General features: G+C 41.8%; 1 protein-coding gene across 1 annotated transcript in view; it reads right to left on the reverse strand.

The window, feature by feature from the left end:
* Window positions 1-1,109: 1,109 nt before the first annotated feature.
* The window catches only part of FANCM (FA complementation group M), a 78,236-nt gene continuing 65,964 nt past the window's right edge, over window positions 1,110-13,381 (reverse strand). The window contains exons 15-23 of the mRNA XM_062577708.1: window positions 12,353-12,432; window positions 12,167-12,235; window positions 11,491-11,628; window positions 8,815-8,971; window positions 7,650-7,756; window positions 6,126-6,692; window positions 4,926-5,310; window positions 3,069-3,360; window positions 1,110-2,277 (exon numbers count right to left, since the gene is read on the reverse strand). Coding sequence (XP_062433692.1) covers window positions 2,130-2,277; window positions 3,069-3,360; window positions 4,926-5,310; window positions 6,126-6,692; window positions 7,650-7,756; window positions 8,815-8,971; window positions 11,491-11,628; window positions 12,167-12,235; window positions 12,353-12,432 — 1,943 coding nt within the window. The 3' untranslated portion in view covers window positions 1,110-2,129. The remainder of the gene's footprint in view (window positions 2,278-3,068; window positions 3,361-4,925; window positions 5,311-6,125; window positions 6,693-7,649; window positions 7,757-8,814; window positions 8,972-11,490; window positions 11,629-12,166; window positions 12,236-12,352; window positions 12,433-13,381) is intronic.

Below are 13,381 nucleotides of genomic sequence, written 5' to 3' on the forward strand. Positions count from 1 at the left end.
CATGAATATGTAGAGAAACAAATTTCTGAAGTTGAAAATTTTCAAGGCATTGTCTTGTACACATTTTTCTCTTAAAATTACAGTTCCTACCAACTGTAAGCAATGTCGAATGCTCTGAGGAGTAATATGGAAAAAAAGTTTTGAGCATATATTCTACTGGTTAAATTGTGGATATGAAAAAAATCCTTTGTTGTCTTTCTGTGGGAACTTGCCCTCCAGGCTGTTGCCTAAGCATTTTGAACTTTGAAATGCATAAAATTAGATAAAACCTCAGTTAAGATGAAGCCTCTATGTCTAAGCTCTGCTGTCCCTTTCCTCCTGCTCTGAGGCTAAATCAGACTTTGGGGTCACAGGTTTGTTACTGGAAAACAAGTAATGTTTGAATAATCCCTTTGGGCAAAGGTCTGCTCCAGACCCCCCATTCAGGGCACCACCGTGGGCTGGTGCTGTCAGGGCGGCTAGAAGCCATTTCAGTAAAGGGCTGGCTAAAGCAGAGGGGAGGGTGGATGAGGGTCTGAGGGCACAAATTAAGATGGGCCTTTAAAACAAATAATCAATGTAGGTCTTTCTTTAGAAGCTAGGAGCTCAAAAGCTACCACAGAATGCTGTGAAATACTGCATGTAAAAGTTAACTTTATGCATATGGAAGGCAGTGTCACAGGGGAAGCGAGCCAAGATTAGGAAACGGGTTGCAGTCACTTACTTGCGTAGCAGGATGACTGCGGCATGAGCACACTGACACGTGGAGCAAGAGCAGGCTCGTTTCCTCTGTAGTGGAGAAAGTGCTGACAACGGGTGCAGAGAAAAATGCTCAAATGTTACAAAATTAGCTAACTTGCAAGAGTTACTTTTTGGTTGAACAGCAGCCTGCAGTACCCTCTTGCTGCTTCTGTATCCTAGGTGCTCCCACCCCCTGCAACTACCCGGCTGGGCTAGTGTGCAACAGCACGGGCACACGTGTCCTGCTGTTGGACACCCACAGGCTCGAGGGCCCATCAGCTATCCCCACGCACGCACAGGGCGACCTTGCCCTCCTACTACGACCGCAGCAGGAATAACAGCAGGCACTGGCCTGCTGCGATGTGGACAAGCCTTGCCGTACTTATGTAAGGATCCCCCCACCCCCCAAAAAAGCCTGTGAAAGAGCCCCAGGCCCTTAGTGCACCTGTATTCAGCCTGCTGAAACTGCTCGCATTTGCTTGCTCAAACTGTTAAACTATGGATGCTGCCTCCTCTTCCTGCCCACTCCCAACTGGTTTCAGGCCTTTACAAGCCTTTGAAATCACTTACTAGAAAAGATGAGCTTAAGCTAAAACAAGCCTTATTAAACCATACAGGCCCCTCACAGTTGGGGTACCAAATATCAGCGTGCCTGGGGCTACAGGGTGTCGCTTGCCTCTGCTGCGTCCATTGGCCTCCCTGACGCATCGTGGATTAAACAGATCTTTTTTTTTTGCATCTTCCCTGCTTCCAAAGGCAAAGTGCTTGTTTTAAATGGTGCAGGAGAAAACAGCAAATTACAGAGGAGCCTTAAGAAGTTTTAACTAATTTTTGCACAGATCCAGCTCACTTTTAATCCTGCCAGTGCAAAATGAAGACTAGCTCCCAGTCCCCATAGCGAGGCTTGTTTGGCTAGCTGGACCTGTGTGTTTTCCTTCTGCTACTCTTCTTTTTTAATGGCACCAGTGGCTGACATCAAGTCTTCTGCTTTCCAAAAGCACACGCATAGTCTACCTTAGCTTCATGCACCCTCTCATGGGCTAGCAAGAATATTTGTCTCCCCGTTACGCGCACACAGTCTCTTCACGAAAGCAAATGAGGCTGGTGCTAGAAAGGGACAGGAAGGAAAAAAAAACATCTTTTTCCAGGCGACCACAGTGTGGCAGCAAAAAGCTGCAGCCCAGCAGTGCTCCGGCCTCGCCCTGTGCCACGGGCTGGCTGCGCCGCAGTGACACGGCCTTTCGTTGAGTCACAACCAGAGAAACGCGCAGGGAGGGGTCTATCAACCCACCCAAACCCCCTGACTCTTCTGCAAGGATTTATTTACATATTTTACACTGAATCAAAACTTAATAAAGTGCAGTTAAAAGAAAACAGCCTCCAGCTCTGGAGGCCACATCTCACTCATCTCAGCTCTTGGAAGCTGCGCTGCTTTTCCCTTTCGTGCGGAGATTTTCAGGCAGCATCTGCACGTCAAAACCGTAGCGGAGGTAGCGGTAGATCTCCTCGGCCTTCTGCTGGCTGACGTGGGCGCAGGTGGCTATGTCCCGCGGGGAGCTGCGGGAAGCAAGGAGGGCACCTCGCACGCCGGGCTGGAGTTCACGGGGCGATACCGAGCCAGACGGGAAATTACCAGTCAGGGAGACTGGTACCGAGTCTGCAGCGTACCGAGAGCAGCAGCAATGCCACCGGCTGCTGGCACTCGCCTCCCTCTAGGTTTCTAAGGACGTGACCGCCCCAGACCAAGCAAGCCCGAGAGCACTGCAGAGAACGCAGGGAGCGCCATGAACAGCGAACGGAGAAGCGCAGCAGGAGCAGTAGGAACAAGGTCTGCTCGTTACTGAAGAGATGGAGAAAGGCATAAACAACAGGGCAGGGCCGATGTGGAGACAGGAAAGTTCCCGGGGAGCCCTGGGAATAACAGCAAGGCACAAAGATGACATCTCTGGGCAATGCTGCCTCACCTCTAGCCCAGCAGAAGTCCTGGGCGAGACAGGGAAGAAGGAAAGTGGGGGAAGGCGTCCCCTCACCGTGATGGGCCCAAGCACTGCTTCCCAAGAAGAGGCAGGGACAGTCCTGGCTGTCCCTAAGGACCAAGCAACTCCTCAAAGCCCAAAACAACTACTGAATTAGGGAAAGAAGGGAGGATTTGGCAGTCCTTCCCAGTGGCAATCACTATTTTCCCCATCCCCACCAAGGTCTAGTTTCTGATTCACACTGTTAGCATGAGAGTGAACTTAGAGAAAGGGGAAAGGAGAAGGAAAAGACACTACAATCTAAATCCAGACTAATTCACTCCTGTGAGGCATGAGAGCCTCAAAATACTTGCAGGACACCTTTGCTGTTACCTGTTGGCCATCTTCTTCACGGAGTCAAAATAGTGGCACATGTTGAGTGCAGCCAAGTAGCTGATGTTAGGAATACTCAAGTAGAAGTTGAGCATCTCCTGTCTGTGACCCTCCACTTCGGCTGGCACAAGAATAGCAGCATTTTTTCTTTGCTCCACCAACGCCAAGTCTTTCAGCAAAGTGGCAGATTCCTCTTGGCAAGAGCTAAAAAGGATTCGGATCCCAGCTTGGACCAAGGCTGAGAGCACTCCATCATAGTACTGAGTCCTTTGGAAAAATCTTGACGTTTCTCCTACAGAATTAAAATAGAAGAACTCAGATTTATCTGTAAATCCTAAATTACGGCAAAGAAATAGAATGTGAATCACTTACAAAGTACCAAAATAGAGATGGCCACTTTAATAACAAAGCCAGATTCACTGCCTCCACTTCTCACAACACAAGCGTGATGAGGGAAACCTTCTCGAGGAAAGGTGCTGGGATGGGCCACGGATGAGGAGGATTTACTTGGTTATTCCAGAAGTAGATTTTAGGAATTAGCACCGAGAATGAAAATTAGATACAAAGGTCATTACACAAGAGGCTTGAGAGGAACAGGCGATCAATGATGAATAACCGGACAGACTAAAGAGATTTTGTAAAGCCCCAAAGGTGAGAAGAAAGCACTCGAACAGCGTCAAACAAGGAACAAGCAGCACTTTGTCCAGTCTCCCTCACTGCACTGTTTTCAAGGTGCTGAAACGGAACGATGGTTTCAGCAGCAGCGTAGAAAGGCAACTCAAAGGCAACGCAGTTATCTACAGCGAGGACAGGTGAACGCCCCCGTGACAGTCTGCATCTTCCGTGACAAATTCTGGGATCATATTCACATTCAGACTGTCGCAGATACTAGATTAATGCCACCAAAGCAAAGCTACATCCACAATAGCTTTATTTCCATAGCAATGTTTTATATCCCTGAATGTCTGTAGTTTAATTGCAGCTGTGAGCTCTGGTATTATCTTTTTTTAAAGCAGGTGTAGGATTTCTTTAAATCATTTTCTAGATGGCACTGGGAATAGACAGCATTAGTAAAATCATTTGGCTACATAATCTGCATTTTGATTAAACCAAAAGGGTAGCCCAATCTGTATGAATTAATTTAAGAAATAGCCCAGATTTTCCACGAGCATTTAACAACGTCAGGTGGGATTATAAAGACATATTTGAGAGTCCGTTCTGTGCTTTGTGGCATGAGGTAATAGCTCAAACACAGGTTTCCAAAAGTAACTCTTTGTGCAAGTGCTCTTTTTGTCTTTTTCTACAAAACTGATTACATTCAGCTGATCTTCTAACTATCCAAGTAACAGCTATTATGTGTTTCTTTCCTAATATCTTTTGAAGGAAGATTTAATATGTAGAATGGTTGGCTTCTATTCCCACTGGTTCTAACAGGTGAGAATTTTCTTATGCAATTTGGCAGCTACCACTTGTTAGGTTACCGCTAGGAAAATATTTTTCTTGAGTCAACTACTATTTCAGTGCCAATCACTTTCTTTATTGCAACATTCTTGCCCTCTTTGTCACATTCTGTCTCCAAGCTGATTTTTTTTTCATATTAACTGACCATACTAATACAAGTTAACATGTTTTTCCTTGCTCCAGTAGAGCAGCCCTCTTTAGCCAGTTGTGGACTTCCACGTATGCTAAGTACCCCTCAACACAAAGCAAACTTTAATGTTTGGCTTGTGGCTTTATCAATGTAAAACTCATACAGAGGCTAAAACATAGCTAGTTTCAGACCTTTATCACGCACAGAGCTAGTGAGGCCACTGTAGGCCAGTGCATCCACACGCCACCCCTACCAGGAATACCTACCTGCTTTAATCCTGTCCTTTTCCACAATCACACATATTCTCTCAAACATGCTCTGCAAGCGCTGGATCCGCTGGATAACTTTAGTCCTATTGACAGAGTTCAGTAATTCTGACTGAAATTTCCTTTCCACTGCCATGCGGTTGCTCACAATGTAATCGCTGCTGCTCAGCGAGCAAACCTGCACCTTTACGCCATGAACTGCCTTCAGGGAAGATATTATATCTGGTCCTGAGGAGATCTCACGACTGTCTACCAGAATACAAAGTGAAGCCTTTTTCTCCAGAGGGTCACTTGAAATAAGACTTGTCATTGATGAGGGTTTTCTGGAAGCAGAACAGGATGCAGCTGACAGGTTCATACAGGTGTTCTTCAAAGAAGTTTCCACCTGCAGATGTTGAAAATCACACAGTATTTCTAAGTGATCACAGAAGCATACAGCCAAAGAATGACATGTCCCCCCCAACAAAAAAAAACAACGAAGGATAGGTTTCAGCAATGATCAGCGATTCAAACTTTGTTCACAGTTTTTTGAAAAATCAAGTTAATGAAATCAAATTGCCTTAAAAATGGTGTTAATGTTGCGAAACATTAACATTTTCAGATCAACATTTTAATGCTGTCTACACTTAATCTCTCAAACTAGTTGAGCATCTAATTATTCAGTGGCTTAAATTACAGAAGAACACAGCATTCACTAACATTAATGAGTTCAACAAAAATTGAACATTGTAAACAATAAAAGACAAGCAAAAAGCATAAGCAGAAGTTCAGGAATCAAACCTCAGACTACGCAGGTTTTTAATTTAGGACAGCGAAGAAGTATTTTATAACTACAAAAACAAAATAATCCTGACCCTAGGTTACTGGAATCTCTCTGCTATTTGAAATAGATCTGTATTCCTCCATGATATCAGACTGAAGATAGTATTTAATCCTCCATTTTTATTCATTCATTGTTAAGACATTCTCCAAGTTATACTGCCACTACAAAAGCTTCCTATATCAAGGAAAAAGGCAATAATGTAAAGCAAAAAAAGTAGAACGGACTTACACCTTTATGAGTAGAAGCACGTTCACTATAGCTGCTGCATTCCTGACATCCCTCATAGCAACAGTCCACTAAGGACGAGTTCCCTCACGCTGTTTTCTTTAGCAAAATGTGAGGTGAGATCAAAGTCCTTGTTTTGAATCAACACTCACCTCAGCAGCAGCCTGAAGATCCTCTTTCTTGGAATCAGAACTAGTGACAGTCGATGAGGAACACGTGCCCCTGACTTGACCTTCCGGGTGAAAATCGAGCGTTTCAGATACTGAAGCCTTCAAGCTAAGAAGCATCTGATCCTTACTCTCCATGGGTGGATGAGCACTGATTTCTCTAGCAATTTCCCTGTGCTGTGCTGAAGAGTCTGAAGGCAATGATCTGGGTAACTGAGCATTTTCCTGTTCTGTCCTGAAACAGCCCGTTTTCACAGGCTTCTTGTTACTGACACTCGTTTCCTCCCCACTGGAGTCATCAAGGACAATAATTCGTGACGGTTTCTTCTTTGGCACTGGAGCAGTATAGTCCTCTTCCATTTTGGCCTGGTTCAGTTTTCTTCTACGGCGAGTGAGGTATTGTTTTCTTCCCTTAGCAAAACTCTCATCATCTAGGAGATCAAAATTAACACACACTTCCTCCTCACTAGATTCACTTTTTCTGCAAGTTTCCTCTTCCTCCTCTGCAACACAGAAACTGTCTTCTGCATAAGCCTCGTCCTGCTCAGGAATCTGGCGGTGGGGAAAAATAAAAAACAGCAAGTTTTGAAACTATGTACTAATTTTGCTCTTGCTTTGTATTTCGCTTATCCAGTACATCCTACGCCAACTACTGTAGAGCAAACAGGCGTCTTAAATTCATCATGTGGTGAATATGCTACCTAGTTTCTCAGCTGCTTCCCTGGAAGGGAATAGCTATTGGAGGTACTTGTAGCTATTTCTTGAATCAAGTATACGCTGAGTTTTTTTTGTGTCAGGCCCATGGGTTTTCACTGTACAGCTTTTAATGGGACTACTAGTTGTGATATCACAATAAAAGAGAGTTAACAGTAAAAAAAAAAAAAAAAAAAAAAAAAAAAAAAAAAAAAAAGGGGAGGGGGAAGGTAATTCAGCCTTTTCATCAAATATAGACTTCCATTTTATCATGCTGAATCATCCATTTTTCCAATTTTATTGCTTGCTTACCATGTTTGGTCTTTGTGAAATAAAAAGGGAAAGTTAAAGACTATGTAATTGAAAAATACAGCACAGCAAGTGGTTTATGTCATGTCATGTGTGCAGCATTAGCTGTAAAACAGAACCCCAAGGACAGATCACGGGGGAAGGCAGCACAGCTCAGCTGAACGCAATTCAGCGTCCGCACGGCCGCTGGGGGAACCACGTCAAGCCAAGCAGGGGATCAGTTGTTCACAGTTCAAAGCAAGCACCGCTCAGACAATCCAGCAATGTTTAACGTTGCTGTTACGAGTACCCAGAACTAGTGGCTCGTGATCCTGTAGGCAACGCGGCAAGAGCTTAGCTGAGGGATGTGCTGGGGAGAGCCGTGCACGCTCCGGCATCGCTCCGCGAGCAGGGCACCCTGAGGACGGGTCAGGCCCCTGCAGGAACGCTGTGCGGTGTCAGAGAGCAAGAGGCTCAAGTCATATATAAACTGAATTTCACGAGGATGGCAGTCATTTCATTTCACACCTGTGAGAAAATCTCCGTGCTGTTGAATCCACGGTGAACCATTTTGTATCTATTGCCAAGAGCTGGACTACGCACAGATTTCAGGTAAACTCCTTTCATCTCAGAGTCTGAATTAAAGAAAGAAAAGAGAAGAGAATATAGTATTATTCAGGTTATAATTACTTCTTTCGTTATTATTATATTATGCTTCTATTATAAGTAATTTTATTATAAGTTCCTTCAAACCTGTACTTCAGAAAAGGAAAAAAAAAAAAAAAAAAAAAAAAAGAGAGAATTTGAAGTTTTCCAGGCACCCTAAAGATCCCAGCAAGACAAAGGGCTAGGCCTACACAGCATGCCTTCAGGAAGAGCTGCCATAGAAAAGGTTCTTCAGCAGACACTCATTGGAGAGAGAAGAGTATTGGCACCTGCATGTAAGCCCAAATTACTAATTTTTCCACATTGCAAGCCTCTCCCAAAATAGAAAGGACTACTTATTTCAGAGACTAGGAAAAAGGAGTACTTAAGTACATATAGGATCTTAGAAGGAACAATTGTCAGTGGAGGAGCAAAATCCTCAGCAACAACTTCTGGGAACTTCTTTAACGGGAGTAAGATGATTCCATTAGGCAAATACTCAAGGGAAAGACAGGGTTCATTAATGCCAGAATAAGCAAATCACCTCAGCCAAAAAAAGCATTACTTTCTCATCTCTCACGGTGTCAATGCTAATTTTATCTTTACAAATCATACCTTTATTTCATATCGTATTTCAGGTCTCTCTATACCAAAAGATCTGAAAGTTTTAGAAATTTCAAAGTGAAATGGAAAATTCTGTTTCTGTGCAGTCATAATGGAGTACGTGGGGGTGGGCTGGTCCTTAGAGAAGGTTGATCCAACTATGCAATCCTTGAGGAACTCATTCAAGCTTGCGCAAAGCTATTACAACACAGTGCTCTTGCAACCCAGACTTTCAGGAAGGTATCTAATACATACGAAACTCATGGGAATACAAATGGAGAAGGTACATATAAATAATGGCAAACACCTAATTTACCACAGCTGAAGAGTTTACTGCTTATAAACTGACATATGCAGTGACTGAAGGGATGACCAGGTCTATCATACATCACTACTAAGTGATACCTCTTATCTTAAAACCACAAAAAAAAATTTATTCATTCACCATTTAACACTTGTGTGATCTCTGTATCATCATTGAGAAACTGGGCGAGTGAAGAGCTCAGCTCATTCTCTGAATCGTCACTCTCATCAGATGAAACATCATCTGCATCTTGTTGGGAAAGCTCAGCTTCTTCCTCTAAAAACTGCCTTGCTGCATTCTAAAAAAAAGAAAAAAAAACCCAAATTTTAAGTTAGAGAAGCTGGCTCCCAATTAATGTTACGTACGAAATCTCTGATTAAATCAGTTCATGCATTCAGAAGATAACTTCCCAGATGACCACAGGTATTAGCCTTCCAATTTAGAAAACAGAATTCAGCACATGGGAAGCAACATAAAGAACACAAAGGTCAGTGAAATACATGAAAGAACACAAAGATTGGTCCCACTACAAAAGAAAGACGACGCTGGAGCTAATTTAAAAATGCCAGCCAAAGGTATATAGTGTGTATAGTTTGTGCCAAGACTAGTTAAGAAGTACAGACAGAATTTACTAACACACTGCAATCCAATAATATTATGTTATTTTATAGATCTAGCTTTTCTCATTCTAATTTGGAGCATCTTACAAAAAAGCTGTTCTGAATTAGAAAATCTGGATTACTCTGAACCTAAGCCCATCAGAAAGTTCAGATGCAGACATTATATTGATTTGCCCTTTTCTGTTGAGGATTTAGGATTGTTTCACTAGACAATGCAACTGATTGTTGAGGAAATTTTTTCATGGAATTTGAGACACCTCATGCAGGAACTTCAGTAAAGAAAACATGATTCAGAACTTGAAGTTCCATCAATAACAGACAACGGACCATACCGAAGGATGTCCTGTGAAACAAAAAGGTCAGGAAGACGTCTTTTCAGAGATGCTTTATACTAAGTGTTCTCTTATAATTTCAGCTATAAAGCATTAAAGTAAAATCTTGAAAAAAAGGAAGAATGACTTGTTTGCCTTCAGGATGTTTAGAATATATCACACAAAGCTGTACATTTTGCTTTACCACAAGGAAAAATGAGGCATCTTTTGCATGTAAGTGACATTTCAGATTTTCCAAATTTTCCTAAGTCTAGTCTCTTTTAACTTACTTGCTTACACCAATTAGTAAGCCTGACAGGCATTATTAATAGTTCCTTTCCTAGAAGAGTTTTGATTATTTTCAAACACACAGAGGTCACCTGCTCACGGGAAAGAACACTCAGTGCTACTGCCAGTTAGTCTTAATCCTTCTTATTTGTAGAAGATTATGGAGAGGACAACCTTTGCAGTGACACACTGTGACACCAGAAACTAACAATCAAGCGTCTGGTCACACATCGGAAATAAAACACTACCAGTTCTTAAATTATCTGTTGAACCTCATTCAGCGCCAGTTGGCTATTTTGGTCATATTGACTTTTCACAAGCTCAGTTAATTTAATCGCAGATCACTGTCACGCTTACAACTCCATTATCAGTAATTCTGGCAGAACACTAACTGGTGGCGGGCAATCAGACGATTTTGATGTCTTGGATCTTCTGAGGATCTAGAATTCTGATATATTCATCCATATGATGTTTAGGTAAGATGACACGTAAAGGCAAAGTAGAATTTCATATCAATACAGATAACATACTCTTTTTCATGAACCTTTCAGTCTCTATTCAAAAAAATGTTTAAATAAAATTGAAAATGCATTTTCCACCTCCTTTATTCTTTGCATTCCAGAACATAAAGTACTGAGACTACAGGGAAGTAGTCTCTCCATAATGAAGATGAACCTACTGGCTGGAATTGCGCTTCTGAAAGGCATTGCTCAAGTTAGGAACCACAAGATACTTTTCTGTGTGTGTTGGATCAAGCATTAAAGGTATGCAACATAATATGCCCCAGAGTCCTGATTACTGTAATCTCCTCTAGTGGAACGCACATCGATGCCTATCTAAGAGCTTTTCAACTTACTATGAATATACAATCCCAGTCCTGCATCCTATCAACAAGTTCCTGATGCAGTGACAGATTAAAGTATAAAACACTGAGCTAAGACTTAAGCTTTAGGTAGAGGGAGCATTTACTCTCTTAAGATGTTCAAAGTTAAAACCATTAGAGCAGGTTGTATATTCATATGATCAAATGCCCTAATAGCATAAGCTCTGGAAAAGTACCTGAATTTCCCAAGTCTGACTAATCTTTGGGTATCTCCTTACTTGCAGTGTAAAATCCTTTTTTGCTTCAGAATGTTATTATGTAGGGTCCTGGAGACCCCTTTGAAAGGTAGGCAACAAAGGTGAGAGTTAAAATCATTATCTAGTGTTCCCAGGTTTTATCTCATCTCCAATTTGTAACAAACTTGTGTGAAATTCTACATAATGCCATAAAAATAGAAATATACACACACAGAGGCTCCAGAACAAATGACTCCATGACACAGCATTTGTTCTAAGGATATGAGATCAGTGCTCAAATTTTTTTTCATTTAAATTTAGACAAATTAGAAAATATTGGCAGTTTATTCTTGCAATTTGGACATGAAACAGAATCTCACCAATTTTAGTGTTGGTTCTTTTCTTTGAAACATTTCAAACATCTATACTTACATACATACAGCCATGATAAAGCACTCTAGTTATTTAAATTACAACTTCAGTGCAAGCTGCTCCAAATTTGCCCTTCAAAGTATTAAAAGGGACACATAACCTCATACCTTGCATATAAAGTTGCTCTTGACCTTTTGCCGTTTCACACTTCTTGACTGTTTCTCGTTACAGGCTGCTGAGCTGCTCTCCATGGTCCTCCTGGAGCTCTTCTGAAAATCCATGCTGTCATCACTGGACACATCTGACTAGAGGAACATGTCACAAGCACTTAAACAAGCAAGTCTAAAGCAAGCAAAGCATTTTAATTACACAGACATCCTTCCATATCAGCTTTTTTTCAGCAATATCTGATTTTCACACTTGAAATTACAAAATAATACAATAATGATAACCATTCTATTAAATAGAAAAGTAGCACCTCTTCAGAAAGGAAAAAGAAAATACATTATTTGGAAGAAAAATCAGGTTAAACGTGACACAAACATTTTGTTGTCTCAAAGCTCAGTGGAAGAAAGGCTATTTTACTGCCTCTCACAAAGGGAGGGGCTCAGCTCTTATGTTTATAACAGTCATTCACTGCCAAAAAATTACAAATTCATCTTTGGAGACCTTGGGAAGAATTGAAGGGAAAGAACTGCATTTCAATTTGCTTAGCTCAGATAGTATAACATCTGTTTAGAAGAATGCTTGCCTACTGATTGGAGAAAGATTAAATGTTTAAAAATATAAGCCATAAACAAGCTTGTATTATTTTTCCTCTGTATCACCAAAGTACACACTAACCATGTTAAGCAGGCATCTACGTTTTCTGACAGCGCGAACCGGCGATTCAAAATCACTGTCATTTATAACCTGTATAAACAGAAATAAGTATAATTGCAAAGATGATTATTGCGTCTATGTTTGGTTTTCTTGTCTTTTATTTTGCTTCTCTTGTCTTTTTCTTCCCCCTGCTCTGGTAACACTCACATCAGGGGACTTCAAAACATTTTCTTTTTTCCTATTTTTTCTTTGGATAACAATCTCTTCCTCACTTTCACTGCTTGTTCCTACAGAAAAACAGAAAAACATTCGTAAGAAAACGTATTGTTCAAAATACAATACTGCTATAACAACAACCAAAATCTCTCTCTTACAGAATTACCTACAAAAGAGATTACTTATTGATCTATGTGGCAAATGTTGTTCTCTTTAGCCTTGTTAATCAAAATAAGCAAGCTCCAGCTGAGATGTACAATAAATCCTGCTTCCTTGGAGATTCTCTGAGTGCAAGTGACAACTGCAGACAGTACCGATAAAGTAAAGGGAAGGTGAAAAATGAAACGAAGGTGAAGGAGTCCTTGCAAGTCGAGTAAGTGTTATGCTTCTGGCAGGAGGGTGGGGAGGGAGGCTTGCTTCCAGCTAAATCACTCACTGTTTTGAATTTCTTTATGAAAAAACAGAGTTAAATATTTCACTTCTAAAATAACATATTTAAGTATCAGTAATTCTCATTTCAACAAAAAGCTGGGCTTATCTAGTCTGCAATAAAAATGGCTTAGGGAGAGACCGAACAGGAGCTTTCCAGCACCCCAGGCGAGGAAGCAGACAAGACAGAAACAAGCTGTTCCTGGCACTTCCTTCAGGAGAGCAGCCAGTGGCCCTAACCTGAAACATAGGATGCCCTGCCTGGACCCAAGGCAAAACTTCCACCAGAGGACAGTGAGAATTGGCACAGGAGCCCCAGGAGGCTGCACAGTCTCCGTCCCAGGAGGCTTTTGCATCCTGCCCTGAGCGGTCGGTGCTGCTGTGCTCCCCGTGGGAGGCTGCACCAGACACCTCCAGGCTCCCTTCCAGCCTGAATTCCTCTGTGAGCCCAGATCAGCAGTTCGGGGGAGGAGGGGTTGCAAAATAAATTTAATAAATTATGGGATTATTTTTATTCAGCAAACTGAGGAATGAGCTTGAAGGTATGATGATTCAGGAAACAATGCAGCTTTGGGTGAACCGTGTAGTGGT

The sequence above is a fragment of the Rhea pennata genome, chromosome 5 (assembly GCF_028389875.1).
Source record: "Rhea pennata isolate bPtePen1 chromosome 5, bPtePen1.pri, whole genome shotgun sequence".
In the NCBI taxonomy this organism is placed as follows: Eukaryota; Metazoa; Chordata; class Aves; order Rheiformes; family Rheidae; genus Rhea; species Rhea pennata.